Genomic DNA, 15,614 nt, shown 5'->3' on the forward strand with positions numbered 1-15,614 from the left:
TGGGCCAACACCCTCAATATCCCAAGCTTAGTATGAACAAATCTTCATGCAGCTGTGAATATACCCAGCACAGTTATAGGATGCCTAAAAAAAAAAAAAAGGTTGCCAAGAAATTCAGAATTTATCATTTCAACAGAAAGGCTTACAAACAAAAGGTACCAGTGGAAAATAAAAGGAAAGTGTAATCTTGAGTTGCTCCGGTTGCTTTTAAAAAAGAGGTTTTTACAGAACATTAACTATAAAATCTCTTTTGACAAAATTGCCTGTCAGTTCTTTCAGTCTTTGCTCAGCTAAAACTCCCTACAGATTTCAGCAGGGAGTTTTGTCTGATAAAGGTGATAAATCTGTGCCCCAAATACTATTTCCTAGCCTTGCAGAGCCTCTCAAACTTATTATTTTCCTGTACCTTCCAAAACAGTCAAAAAATTTGAAGATGACACTATATACTCATACATTCATGTATCCAGTGCTTGCCACTAAGTAACAGACATGCATTTTCTATTAGGAAATGATAGCTGAATGCAAAATTTTCTAATTGCAAAATTCTACTGTATTTACTAGTTAAAATAAACACTTCTTGGAATACTACTGGATTTCCCCCCCCTCTTTTTAATTTTCCTTTTTAAAGGGGGGAATAAAATGCAATTCAAAACAGTCAAGAATTATTTAAGACTTCTGCATGAGGAGCTGAAGCTGTTAAACTGTTTGGGTTAAGATCGATAATATATAGCTGTTGCTAGACAATACTAGACTAATCCTTATGGTAAATGCTTCTGTAAAAACTATCACTCTGTGTTACAAAAATATCACAGAAGATAGCATGATTCACCACGGAAAAAGAGCACACTGGCAGCAGGTATCCTAAAGCATATGTTGAAAAACCCAAAGCCTCCCAAAGTGAGTTAAGTGAAAAAGCAGGCTTCCAAACCACATTTTCGGTGCGCACTTCAGCTCTCGCAAAGTGAAAGCATGCAAAGTACAGACCAGCGAAGCATCCAACACCCAACATGCTTCTCTCTCTCCAGAGTCTTTCTGAAGTAAGGCATCTCAAACAAATTCTTATTTACCTTACAGATTTGCATTTTAAAAGTTGGGGAGACAGATTCTCCGGTCCTTGCTCAGAGTCTACAGAGTGCCCTGGTTGGTAGCACCAACCACGCAGAGAGAGACCATGTCTCACCAACGGCTTTCACCAGGAACATTTTCCAGTGCTTATTTCCAAACACTGGCTGGCTGGGTAACAGTTGTGTGTTGTTGTTGTTGTTGAGGTTATTATTATTATTACTATTATTATTATTATTACTACAGCTACTACTTCTAATACTGCTACTAAGTGATTACAAAGGAGGATTGATTCTTAAAGAAGCTGCAAACTGTGCAGCTCCCCTTCCAGCTCTTTATCTATATATCGCTATTCTTTTGTTTAAGGAGAGCTTTCTCTAAACAAACCTCGCACAAAAGGTTTCAGTAATTAGTGATGGATTCAGGCAATATAGCCATTCAAATATTGCTGTCCTCTGATCTGGAATGAGCTGATCAAACACCAGCAAGCTAATTATTTCAGACACTGTACAGTAATCACTAAGCCCAAATGCGAACATTTACAACCAAAACAGGTATTATTTTGTGCATTGGAAGACAGTCTCATGATCTCCATATATCGAAGCTAGTATGTATAATGTGTAAGCTTTCCAAAGCAACCTTAACTACTGGTGCCCACTGCCACAAGATATCGGTGTGGACCTGTTCAGTATTTCAAAATAATAAGCAGGCTAATGTACTTACTCTCAAACTCAAAGAAACAGCAGTTTGCATTTGAAATATAATTTGTGAAAAAGTACATGAGGAATGCAGCAGTATATGTATTTCTTGGATAATCAGTGCTAAGCTCTGCTCTCAATGAAATAAATGGCTAGTTTTGTGCTGTCTCAGGGGGACCAGGCTCCTGCCTATACTAAGTGGGAACGTACAGCTCTGTTTTGCATTTCTCCTTACCTCATCTCCCATACCTTAAAAAAAGCAAAAATACTTTTCAAATGACCGATCCAAGTTCATTCACCTCATCATCTATCTGCCATGAAATAGTCAAGGGCTCCTTTAGAAAAATATTTCAAATAATGCCAGAGTCGCTAGGGGTTTTTCTCCCCCCAGTTCAACCTCAAACTAGACATACAACGAATCTCACCACAGTACTTTCTATTTAGGATAAATTATTCTGGCTTTTTTTTTTTTTTTTTTTAATCAAACAAATCTCTCTCAAAGCTTCACTTCCTTGGACAGGCAAGTGAGCAGGTGATACAAATGGCATGAAAGTAAATGCTGCTTTGTAACAGGGGATGGTACTTTCCTGCACAGCATGCTGAGGCTACTGAGACGCTTCACAGAATGACAGCCTGTGGTCTCAATCCAACAAGTCCTACTCAAATGAGTAGCCTTTACTCACATCTGAAAGAGTGCTGAATTTAATAGGATTGAAGGAGTACAAACTAGCCATGAAAACAAGCACTTCCAAGGGTGAAACACGAAAGACTGAAAATAACAACAGATAAATATTTTGTAATATATCCTTGTACTGGACAAATGGACATTGCCTCCGTATTTCACAAGTGCAGTTTCTAACATCCCTTTCAGCAGTACTTACTGATATGAAAGCACGAAGGCACTGTATTTATTGTTGTTTTTGAAGTGTAAGTCCTCACTGAATTCAACAGGGAGTAAAGCTTAAAAGCATTCTACATGAAAGGCTTTTTTGCTTCTTTGTTAAAACTCAGTCACTTTATGAATAACAGAAATCTATACCAAAATTTAATAATTACTTCAGAATATTAAAAATGCTAAATGCTAAAATATTAAGCTACAAATTAATTTTGTTTTTTTAATCACAGAATACATCTATTTCAGGAAAATATAGAATTTTTCCATATTTATTTATGCTTTATAGCTTGTTTTCATTTTCTGATATATTACAAAGTAGTTGAATCCATTACATAGTGAAGAATTTAAACTTTTTTCTTTAAATTTTCCTGAAGAGAAACAATAATTTTTGTTATTATAGTGAGGATGTGATACAGTAAAAATTTTCAAGGACTTTGGCAGATTTAAGCAAGCACTTGCTTAATCTTATGGACATGGGTTGAATTTTGCAGTTCTTAGTTACACAATAGGTGTTGAATGGGAGTTTTGTCAAGCAGTCAGGATCTCAGCCACTAATAACCTCTCAGTTATTTTCTTTTTCTCATTAGTAGTCTAACAGCTAACGGACTAATCTGAAGCTGCTACGGGATGCAAGATGAATTACAGCACATCAAGCTTCCCCTATGAAAACAGGTGAAAAATGTCCAGCAGCATCTCTCAGATGGTACCTGGGGTGAGCTCCTGAGCAGGTACCAGCCCACAGAGCCACAGTGGCTCCAGCAGTGCTGGCACTTCGCACCACCGAGGTCTGGCCCTAAAATTAGCCCAAAGAAATTCAAACGAAGGCATTTTGAGAAAGGCACTTTGGGGTGGTGATACCTGAAGCCAGTTCAGGTGCTCTGGTGACTCAGCGAGCGGGGTGCAAGGGGTTGATGCCAGGAGACTTTGCTCTGTGTCCCTAACCAAGTGCACCCACCAAGCAAACACTTTTCAGGCAGGAGCAAGGAGGATGGCATTGGCCTACTTTCTCACTGCCCAAGGGGAAGGGAGACAGCTCAAAGGGTGTCATGGGTCCTTTAGTCACCATTTGGAAATGTGCAGAGTCGAGAAAAAATTGTCACTTCTGACTACACATGCAGAGGATTTGCAAACCTGACTTTACTTGTTCTGAATTTTTATTGCCAGCATAGATCTTTCTCCTCTGTTCGAAAGGAGAGCTTCCTGCATGATGAGAAGGGAAAATGCAACAAATGGATGCTTCAAAAATGTTGCTATCTACTTTTGTGAAACAGACTGAAATTAAGCATCACATGCTAGTCAGGTTAATTCTTAAAATGTATGCTGCTTATTAAATGCCCCCTTTCTTAGGATTAACTGCATCCAGTCTGGAAAAAGCCCCAACCAAATACTGTGTTTCATTTTTGCTCTAGAATCTTTTCATTTTGTCCCATCTTAAATCAGTTCTAGTTCCACACAAGTAAATTACCTGAAAAGGGCCTTTTCAATTATATTAAATAAGGACAGTTACAATAAAATTATCTCTGATTATTCAGTATTTTGTTTTTCTGTTACTCTGTGTCATGGAATCCTCAAATTATGTGTGATTCATAGGACACTTGGGTAAAATCAAGAAAGAGAATCAACGTTTCCTTAGGCTTGCACATATTTTAAATTGCTGATACCTTCCTCAAGCATTCAAACAAAATTGCCTTGTAAAGGAATCCAACAAATGTTGGAGTAAAGTATTTTCTGAAGCTTCTTTTTAGACGACACACAATAATACAAATGAAAGCATGAAAGAGTGTTGTACAAATTACTGTTATTTCTACATCCGGAGCTCTATAATTGAGAATTAATTAATATTTTCTAAATGTTAGTAATTTCTTTCAGAAAGATAAAACAACTGAGAAGCAGTGTCGAAACTGTGAAGAATTTTCAGAAAAAAATGCATATGTTAGCATCAGCTAAAGCTAAAATGTCTGCTAACTATGAAGACAGATGTGTAAAATGCTCTCACATGCAAGTCCAATAATCATTTCAAAGTGCAGCTCACAGCATTTTGTATATTTAAACAAGCATTATTATAAACAAAACTCTGAGCCTAGTGCACTGATATAGGACAATTATTTATCATCAGAATACTTGTTTTTCCCCAAGCACAGATTAAATAAGGTTGGAACATATACTAATAAACCCACAAATTTGTTTTAAAATTATATTAACTTGGAAACAGTAGCCTTGTAGCAACATATTGATCCTGAAGGAGAACAGTACTACTTTTTCCTTAGTTCTATCATCTCTTACAATTGACAGAGCTGTTAAAGAAAGTTTTCTTAAATTGTTAGAACACGTTTATTTTCTTGCAAATTAATTCTTTTTAACTCTTTATGATAGCTTTGAATCCCATAAAGAAAGATGAATTATCACATACTGAGCCCAAGCTGTGAAACAGGAGGAGACAAATAGAGACCCCTACTGTGTTTAACAATGGAGAAGAAATTCCAGACTCAAAAGAAAAATTTTCTGTCCTTTTTCTCAGCCCACAAAAGCTGCTAGTATGGCTTTGAACAGTGGAGGGCACTCTTGCTATGCAAAACCCGGCGCTGACCTGGCACACTCAGTCTGATCTATTCAGTAGCCTGAATCTCAGAATTTGTTAAGTAACAGCCACCTGTGGCACAGGCACTAACTGTACTCTGGTTAAAACATTTGCAGTTTCTAATCTGTGCAGTGAAGCACTTCACTATATCAAACACTGGCGCCTTTCTCTGTGGACGCAGATGTGGAACAGATGCAAGCTTCACAAATTCTTTGTAATATCTGTGCAAGAGATCATACTAAATAAGACCTGTGCTATATTTTTCAAAGCCATATAAACAGCTATTCGGTTGGCTGTTATGGCATGTGTACATTAATTTCAGGTTGTGCAGAATTCGTGTGCAAATAATGCGGGAGTCTGTAGGAATTAAGTTTATTTGGAATGCATTGAGTTTTATTGGGAATCCTAAAAAAAAAATAAAATCGAGGTCAGTGCTTCTAACACAGCTGATATGAAAAAAAAATTGAAAAACCAAACCAAATAAACTAGAAGAAAGGAGAACCATAGAGATTTTGCATTGCTTTCCTTGAAAAATGTATCATTAAATACATCTTAAACTACACAATTCTTAACACCCTGCATAAATTAATGAAGCCAATAGCTGTCTGAACAAGCACAGAAAAGCAGACAAATTTGGTTTTGGAGGCTTGCAAGATGATGAGCCGATGTGAGGACCCAATCCTGCACCTCCTAAGCACCTTAAAAGTGAACTTACGAGTTCTGGGCTCAATGACACTGCTCCTTTGAGTAAAATTTCTCACAACCAGGAGCACTTGAAAGAGCAAACCTGGAGCGATTCAATGCCGGTTGTGCAGCTCAGTCATTTTGGTCTTTCACCATTCCATATACTGCAGTATTGTCCAGGATAGCAAAGTCATAGCGATCTAGACAAATCCTTTAGCTTTCAGCATTTCCAGCTTTGAGGACATTAGTGCATCAACAAATTCGTAAATAAAAACTATCAAATGGCACCAGGAGAAGGGGTCTCCTGAAGTGCTGAATGACGAGTCAGTTTTGGTTATCTGGAACAAAAATACGGCAGCACCTGCAGGGTTAATTAAGCAGTTCAAGATGCTGGGCTTCACAAAAGGAAACCTTTTTCCTACTTTAAGGACTGTAAACACTTGTGCTGAACTAGATGGGCATTTGATAAGCTGTACAGCTGTAGCAAACTCCGAGGGATCTCTAGTTAACACTCAAATTCAGTGTTAACACTTAACAGAACAGTGGTAAGCCGTGCTGCCAAGGTCAACTGCACAGATGTACTAATTGTATTATGAGCTTGACATCTAGTGGCCACCCCTGGCAGGGCAAAGCAGGCAAAGGTTAAATCAGCAAGCCTTGTCAAAGCACTTCTAACTACCCACCCTCAGGGAGAGGAGGCCTGGGGAAGCTTTCTGGCGCTCCGCGGTCCCACCTTCTGGCCGGCATTCCCCGGCGGAGCTCCCGTGGCGCGTCACAGCGCGACCCATCCGCGCAGCGCCCACCTGCGCCCCCGCGCCCAGCCCGGCCCGCGGCTGCTGCAGGGGCTCAGCAGCCTGCCCGGGCACTCCGGTGTGCCTCCCTCTCTGGCTCCGAAGTTTGGAAGTGTTTTCCGTGCTTCTTTTGCAACCAGTGATAGGTTTCAGATTTTTGAGGGGGAGTGGTGAAACTGGGGGTTGCGGGGGGGGAACACACCACACACGCTGGTAATTAGAAAGTGGCAATAAGAATTTCAGAAGGGCTTTTTGTAAAGATTTAGCTTACACTATAATAATAAATATTGTTCAAGTATGCTCACTTTTTGCACCCTAACTATAGCAAGGAAATAGTAAAGCACCCTCTCTCTAATTCTCTTTTCACTTTTCAACTTAAAAGAAACATATTTTTTAAATGTGTTGCATTATGGTTTTCTATCACCCTTACAAACAATTGTCTTTCTGGCTTTCATGGTTTTGAAGAGTTTTTCCTTGATAAGAAGAAATGTTTCCAAGGTCTAACAACACTATAACTGAACCAGCTCCTAAAAGTACATTTTGGCCTAAATTCCGTTTTTTGTATTAATGGAGAACCTTCACTACATTTAGTGGGAAATTTTAAGAGCGCAAAGGAAACAGGATTTACATTGATATATAAAATTCAATATGAATGTACTGCTAGAACTAGATTTACTAGCGCTTCCTCTGGAAAAAAAAATAGACAATAACTCTCATTTTACAAATACAATATAATGAAAGAAATTATTTTTATATGCTTTATTACAGAAACTGTGTCAGTACTTAACAATTTTGATGTCATGCCAGACCAGGTTTATTATCAGCAAAAGTGATTGACTCATGTCCTGACTGCTGGATAGTTAATAGATATGCTTGTCTATGTTTGGCAGACAACAAATCAAATGAAGGAGAGATATCAGGAAAATCTTCCCAGGACTCAGACTATTTTTCAGATGGCAGACTATTTTTCAGATGGCAATAATATTATCTTTATTAATTAGTTTATTTTTACTCTTTTTCTAATGCCACATGTTTTTTGAATTGTAACTTTTCCTCTATCTTAGGCAAGGAAAAGTAATTTTCAACAGCTAAATGTATGCATATAAATAGTATAATTACACAGAACTTAAACAAACACCTTTCAAAATTTCCTCTCTCTCAGTCTGAAAAAAGTGCCTTAAAGTCTACCTCAGGAGATGGTAAGACTTCAGGACCAGTATCACCAGATAAAATCTGACCCAGTTTTGTCTACTTCCATTGTTATACACACATCAGCAAATCGGCCAATTGCTGTAGTTTCCTTATTATTACAAATATTTTTCTATGGCTAACACAGTTCAGTGCAGAGTATTTTTAAAATTATACAAACACAGATGTTACGGAGTTTGAATGTGAAGTCTCTACTGTAATGGCGAAAGTATTTATATAAAAAGTTTCAATTAACATTTCCAGTCAAAGGGATAATTTATAGCTATACTTATTTGTTCTTTATCTTTCAAAACAAAAAGCCTTCTCTTACACTTGCCTCAGAACAAACATTCACAAAAATCACCTAAGTTTTATGTTTACTGACAGCTGCTTGTGACTTCTCAACTTTTAAATGCAACAGTGTCTAAGCAACAGAGAATAACCTCAATTTCATAGGAGAAATGTCCCCCTAAAATGTGTTTTAATGCTCCCTATATGCAGATGGAGTGACCACACTCACATGAGGCGGGCTGCTACACACTGAACTGTGTCTTTGCTGTAGCTGAGCTTGTGTGTACATACTCCAGAAGAATACTGAGTGCAGGCACCAAACTGCCCAAAACTGTACAGCCCAATCCCACTTTACCAAGATTAAACAGATCAATTAGTTCAGACTATGTTGTATGTACTGAAGGAAGAGTGGGAGGAAAAAGAGGTCCAGTATTTTAAAAAATGACTGCAAAAGGCACATTAGAAAGCTCTCTTTGCGCAGTTCACTACAAGGTATCCCTTCTACCTCAGGCTAAACAATGATACATCTTTGCCAGAAACTTCACATGAAGACATGAAGAAGTCCAAAGCACCATTTATGATCACTCTTACCAGAACCTCACTTGCACACTCTAAGAATAACTTTTCAGGACTACAAAAAAACCCGAAAAAAACAAAACACCAACCAAAATGAAAAAAAAACCCCAAACCCCCACAAACAAACAAAAATATTCTTATTATCCCTACCTTTAAAATACAAATGCTATGTCCATGGTTCATTTTAAAATTAGTTGGAGTTGAAGCATGTGCATTGTATCTACAATTCTGATTCATTTGTAATCTGTTGAATTAGGCAAGTGTATTAGAAATGTAATTCCAGCTATTACAATGCGTTACATTTACTGAGAAACTGAGATTATTGTATTCTACAGGCAGTCATCTGAGTCCTTCTGCTGCTGCTTTTAAATGATTTCCAGCAGATCTTCTCATTTAGCAACCTCAAATCTTGTTTTTTTTTAAAATACGTGGATTTTGTTCACTCTTCTACACTGCAGTTTTTCAAGAAATAGATCATCATCAGCTGTTTGTTAATATTTATTTTCAAAATTATTTTAAAATGTATTTTTGAGCATTTCACTTTTGACAATTTCAAACGATTTGGAGTGTATATGTGTAGTTGATGACATGCTAATTATCTTCAGATTTCCAACAGTTTCTCACCATCATGACAATGTCCTGTGTGAATGCAGTTGTGTTATGCTGCAGCCCACGCTGACTATAAAATTATTTGTTTAGATTCTAAAATGTTTGTGATAACGTTAGCATGAAAGTTCTGCTGTGACCAGTCAACTTAAAACCCGGCCTAATGTTTGTCTTCCATCCTGCACCCCAAACTGCCAGGCTTCTCTCTGCTGCTGTGAATGTCCCTTCACTGTAAGGATTACATTTATGGGACATTAATTTTTAAATGCTTCATTCTATAAAACCGATTTTGAGGTGATATTAAACATGATTTCATTAAATAAATAATAAGCTTTGTTTGTATAGTCTTGCGTTGTTTGGAGACAAACAGCAAAATGAGTGAAAAGGCTACACATATGAAATAATACTGCTTAACCAGTTTGCTTTCTTAAAATGACAAATATTCTTGCGCTGTGTGAACTATTTTTGTCCTGTTGCAAAATATACTCAGGAACTGTAGCAATATCTTGATCACAGCTGTGAACAGAAACGAAGAACACTGACTTGACAAGAAGTGTTCTAATTCATGAGATTTGGAGCTCTCATTATTTCTGGCCTATAAAATTGCTTTCAAGTATGGCAATCGTTAGGCTTCCTAATATAACGTGTAAATGATTTACATTACACTAATGCGCACTAGATAGCCCTCTGCTCCTGTAGCCTGTCTCCACCTTGTTCACATTTCTCAAATGAAAGTGCAAACCCAACTTTAGCTTGTTAATTGTTAACTATCAAGGGTTTCACTCTATTAATTAAAATATGTTTTAATAAAAGGAAACATAGCACATTTTGATAACAGCCTTCTAAGGCTGAAAAGTATTTACATTGTTGCATTTTAGGGCTGCTGTGAAAGCCGATTTTGTGCTATTCAGGGACCACAATAATAACGCTTTAAAATTCCTCACTGGGATGCAATGTAGTCCTTTTGATGGAAAGACTGTCTTTCTCATTCGGCAGAAATAAATCCATTCATTTGATCATGTAGTCATTGAGGGCAATACAAAACAAACCAAGTGTGAGAAATTCTATGTGATGAAGTAAACAAAACAAAACCCCCCCAAAAAGGGGAAAAAAAAAAACATTTCCATGACAAAAAGATTCTTTGTCCTTAATCTACCCACCATATGCAAGCGTTTCTTTTTAGCATATCTCTTGTTCTAATCTCGGGTGACATGGCTACATAGATAAGATTCACAAAACAAAACAAAAACCTAGTTTAACAATTTTTTTTCAATTTATTAACTCACCAAGAGTGTCATAATGAAGTAGTGAGATTTTATTTTTCTGTATTGAAATGAATTCAGAACATGTAAAAGTTTGTAATGCTAATGATAAATTCTTAGACCTAGAGCCCAACCCAACAGAGATGGGCTCAACAAATCTTGCTTTCATAATAAAATACTAATTCTCCTCTGCTTGTCTATATTAATTTATTTTACACGACCACAGTTTCCTAAGGAAAAAAAAATTGATAATGCACTGCTTTGCTCCTCCACTGTGACAGAAGGAAGCATTTCTCTATGTGCCTCTTATTGTCAACACCCAAGTGGGTTTTCCTGGAACAGTGGCAGGAGCCCCCTTAGCAGCTCTGGTCAGCGTGGGACTTGCTCCCTGCCTCCCCAAATACCCTGGGAAGGAGCAGGAGGCTTAACAATTTGCCAGTCTGACAGATGTTTTAACCTGATGAAGTGGATTCGTGCTGCCTTAAGCTTCAGGGCTGCAAAGTTCAGATACAATAGTCAAAATCCTCCCCAGGCTTCAACTTTGCTGCCTTTCTCTCCTCACAGATGCAACTTAAGAGTAATTATAGTTTTAAAGCAGGAGAAGGATTTTTTTGTTTTCCTTTTCGAAGGGAGAAAGAGGAGATAATACAGTGGAGCAAGGGGCCTACACAGAAAGCTGAAAACATTGGGGATCCCGCTTGGTTATGTGAGAAACTAAGAAAGCAGTGGCCTCTATGCAAAGAGGAAAAGAAAAACTTTCAAGTGGAAGCTCTCAACTTCATCCAAGAGAAGAGAGAATGGGCCGTGGTGTGCCTTTGCACACTGCAGTACCAGGGACTACTAAGGAAATTAAAACTAATTAAAAAAAAAAAAAAAAAAAAAAGGAAAAAGAAAGAGGAAAACCCTGCAGCCCTGTTCCCGAAAAGAAAATTACAGCAAAGTGGAAATAAAGCGGGATTACAGTCCAAATCTCTCCAGCTTTGGACACTTGTTCACTAGCAGCCTGGCAGCCCAGATGCATAAAAGCAAGTGTGCGTGTGCCTGCGTGTGGCGAGGAAGCGAGGAATGGCGGATGGGCTAGAAAATAACCCTTCCCCACTTCCTACAGCCGGCGCGACAGGGGCTGGTGGCGGTGGTGGCACTCCGTGTCACCTACCACTGATAATAATTACAGTCGCAGCAGAGCCAGGAGGAGAAGGGGGGAAGGCAGCGCAGGGGGGAAGGCGAAAAGCTGCTGTTCAATCCTCTCGAAAATAATGAAACCAACTCCGCTGGCCCCGCGCACCCGAGTGGCCCTGCCCGCTCCTGCCTGGGTCCCCCCCGGTCCCCCGGGGCAACACGGGGAGCGGCCGGGGCAGCCCTCGGAGCCTGCGCGGGCGACCCGGGGCGACGAGGGCATCCCCAGGCAGCGGCCGCGTGGGGCTGCCCCGGGGCCCGGCAGCCCATGGCCCGCGGGACATCCCGCAGCCGCGGGCAGGGCACCCCGGCCCCGGCCGCCCCAACATTCCTGCCAGTGGGGCGAGGCGAACATGGCTTCTGTCCACTCCGAGCCTCCGCCGGGAGGGAGCAAGAGGGAGAGAAAGGGTGTACCAAATAACACAGAGAGAAGGAGCGCAGCGGAGAGGAGGAGGAGGCGGCAGGCGCTGCTCCGGGGCGCCCGTTCCTGCAGCTGCTCGAGCCCGGGTGAGTGGGGAGGGAGGGCCGAGCCCCGAGCCCCGCCGCCGAGCCCAGCCGCGATCAAAGCGCTGGGGAGGCCGGGAGGTTGTTGCTGGGAGGGCTGGTTAGGCAGGGGGTGGGCTGCAGAAACTTGGCTAAACTGAGAACTTCTCAGTTCCGCTGCCTCTTCCCCCGGCTGCTCTAATTCCCATTCTCCCGCTGCAGAGTAATTGCGCTCCCATGTTCACCATCACCATAAATTCACCTATCTCCATCCGAAACACACTCACAAAAAGAGAGAGAGAGAGAAGGAGAAAGAGGCGCCGGGAGCCCTTACCGTGCTCAGAAACTACCTCTGCTTGCAGCTCTTCGTCCGATTTGAGATGCTGGGGTTTCGCTTGCTTTCGACGAGACATGCTGCTAACTGAGCCGTCTTGACTCTGCTTTTTGCAGAGGCATCAGCGACGTGGAGGTGGAAAGGAGGGGGGAAGGAATTGGGAACGAAGGAAGGGGACTCGGGGGCTGGAAATAACTGTTCACAAATAAAAGTCGAGTTGCAAAACAAACCAAACAAACAACAGAAAAGGCAACCAACACCCCGGAGGGGAAAAAAAAAAAGAAAAAAAAAAAAAAAAGAAAAAAAAAAAAAAGGCAATTCTAACCAGCCAGCCAAACTGGGAGTGAGTGAGTGAGTGCGCGGGTGAGCGGGTGAACGAGCGGGGGATGAGCCGGGCGGGGTGTGCGCGGGGCGGCGGGGTGTGCGCGGGGCGGCGGGCTGGGGCGGCTGCGCGCAGCGCGCATGGGGCTCAGTAATTATGATTGTGAATAATGCATGGCGATTAATGGTGCTGGGGGCGAGCGCGGATTGGCGCGGCTCCAGCGGACTCAGGCTGCATATGTAAATGAAGGACGGGGCTCCGCAATTAGCCGCTTCGCTCCGCCAAATGATGCGTCTCCCCGGCACCGGCAGCGCCGCCTGCGAGAGGCACCGACCGCGTCGGTGGCGGCGGCAGCGGCAGCAGCGGCGGCAGCAGCGAAACACACACGCACCACGCAGGAGGGAATCTGTTTTGCACACACTTTACACAACATATGTGCAAGGTTCACTTGTTGGAAAAGGTCACGATCTTCGCTTTTCTGTCTGTCGTGCTTTCTTCCCCCCCCGTCTCTCAGTTTCTTTTGCTCTGCTTTCTGCTCTCTTTGCTTTATTTTTTTTCTTTTCCCTTTTCTTTCTTCACATCACTCTGCGTCCTCTGCTCTCTCGGTCTCTCTTTACCCAGAAGTTGAGCTGCAAAGCATCTGATTTATGTGTGTGTGTGTGAGTAATTTCTTCCCAGGAGGAAAAGAAACTTTTGTGTATGCCTTTTCTTTTTTCCTTTTCTTTTCGGTGTGATTTCTCTTTCGGCGTTGTACTGCTCTTTCCCCTTGATCTTCACATGCTTCTCTTTAGCTCTTCCTCCATCCTGTCTCCTTTTCCGTCGCTCTTTCTGTCTCCCCTTCCCGGCTGACTTTTGTTCTCTCCGCTCTCGAAAGCGTACGCACGCACACGCAGAAGACCTTGGGCAGTTTTGTCTTTCACCTCTCCTTCCTTCTTCTTTGTCTTGCAGCTTCTTTCTCCAAGCAGAGACTCCCCGTTGGTGGTGGTGGTCACTTCCTGTTGTCCATTGGTAGGAAGTTTTTTTCTTTCTCCCTCTCTCTCTCACGTTGTAATGACTTTTTGTGACACTCCTCACCCTTCTGCCCACCCACCCCCCTGGCTCAGCCGTGTGTCCTGTTAGCTAATGACAGCGGGCTCGCGTGTGCGCCGATGAGCAAGTCCTTGGTCTCCAGCAAATAGTATGGATCGTCTCCCAGTTTTGGGGGGTGGGGGTAGCTGTTGTTGTTGTCGCGGGTGATTCCCCCTCCCCTGCCTTGCCTCGTTCTCAGCGGCGCCGCCAGCTGCTCCCTGAGCGGCGGCCCCGCCGGTCGCTGCCTCCGCTCCGAGCCGAGGAGCGCGGCGCGTACCGCGGCCGCTCTTGATTTCGGGCAGATAAACTTTCAAGTTTGGGAGCGGAGCGGGTCACACGGCAGCTCCTCCTACTCTCCTCCTCCTCCTCCGCCTCCTGTGCCGCGCTGCCGGGGCTGCCGCCGGGGCTGCCCCCAGCCCCGCAGCCCGATCCTCTCCCCGCCGCCGCCGAGCCTCCCTCTCCGCACGCACTTTCCCAACAGAGGCTTTTCTCCCAGGCCCCCCCGTTTTTTGTAAAAGTGAGGAGGGAGGGGGGGTGGGGAGAGACTTCCCTCCCCCCCACCCCCCGCTTTCCCCTCTTATCGCATTACAAGTTGCCGGGGAGCCGGGCCGAGCCTCCCCCGCCCCGTCCCGCCGACTCGCGTCCCTCCCGCCCCGTCCGTCCCCCGGGGAGGCGGACGGCCCCTCCGCCGCGTAGCAGCTCCGTCTCCCCGGACGCCGCCACAAGTTGCCGCTTCCCGTGGCCGTCCCTGCCCGCCTCCCCCTCGGCCGGGGCGGGCGGGGAGTGGGGCCAGCCCGCTCCCATGGCAGCCAGCCGCCGCTAGGATGTACCCCACCGTCGCCGATCGCCGCGGCGCCGCACCGCGCAGGGGCCCGCAGTGCGCGCACTGTCCTGTCGCGCAGCTCAGCGCCGTGCTGTGCATGTGTGCCTTCGGGGCGGGGGGCTTCTTCAGCGGCTCCTGCGATCCTCTCCGCCGTTTTGTTTTCCCTTTCTTTTTTCTTTCTTTTTTCTTTCTTTCTTTTTTTTTTTTCAATCTGTTAGTCGCAGCCCGGCTCCGCCGACCCCCGCCCTGTGCCGCGCTCGGCGGAGCGGCCCCGGCGCCGGCCTTCGCAGGGGCGCGGAGGGGCAGCCCACCTTGCCGGCCGCGGGAGGGAGGCGGGCAGCTCCGCGCATGGGGCCGGGGATCAGTGAAAGGGATTTCCTCCTAATACCCCCACCCCAGCCCGTGTAATCCAGCCCTAGTCCTTAAAACACACTAACCCCGGCTTCTTTGGGAGCCTTCTCTGTGTAAACTTTCCCTGCTGATAGCTCCCTTTATCTCGTGAGCTCTGATACCCTGTCTCTGGGCTTTCGGTTTATTCACCGCTTTTATGTTGGTAGGCAAACCAAATAAAGTTAGAGGCGACAGTTTAGGCCGCTCCGGATAGTTTGCTGACATGCATAACATCAGCGACTTCTGTGGGGCAGGTATTCGTTAGAAACGGGCACGACCCTTAAGGGAAAGAACATTGAAACGCCAGATCAATGCTTTTTGGTATTAGACGAATGTACTTTTCTGTCCATCATTTGGCGAGATGTGTACATGACACTCCTCGCAATG

The 15,614-nt window shown here is 43.5% G+C and overlaps 1 protein-coding gene across 2 annotated transcripts in view; it reads right to left on the reverse strand.

The window, feature by feature from the left end:
* The window catches only part of SALL3 (spalt like transcription factor 3), a gene marked incomplete at both ends in the record, with an annotated part of 19,643 nt that extends 6,940 nt beyond the window's left edge, over positions 1-12,703 (reverse strand). For both annotated transcript variants that reach the window (XM_082282242.1, XM_082282241.1), the window contains one exon: positions 12,625-12,703. In XM_082282242.1, the coding sequence (XP_082138368.1) occupies positions 12,625-12,703 (79 nt within the window). The remainder of the gene's footprint in view (positions 1-12,624) is intronic.
* Between the last annotated feature and the right edge of the window lie 2,911 nt (positions 12,704-15,614).

Source organism: Coloeus monedula, assembly GCF_965178545.1.
Source record: "Coloeus monedula genome assembly, chromosome: 1".
Taxonomy (NCBI): domain Eukaryota; kingdom Metazoa; phylum Chordata; class Aves; order Passeriformes; family Corvidae; genus Coloeus; species Coloeus monedula.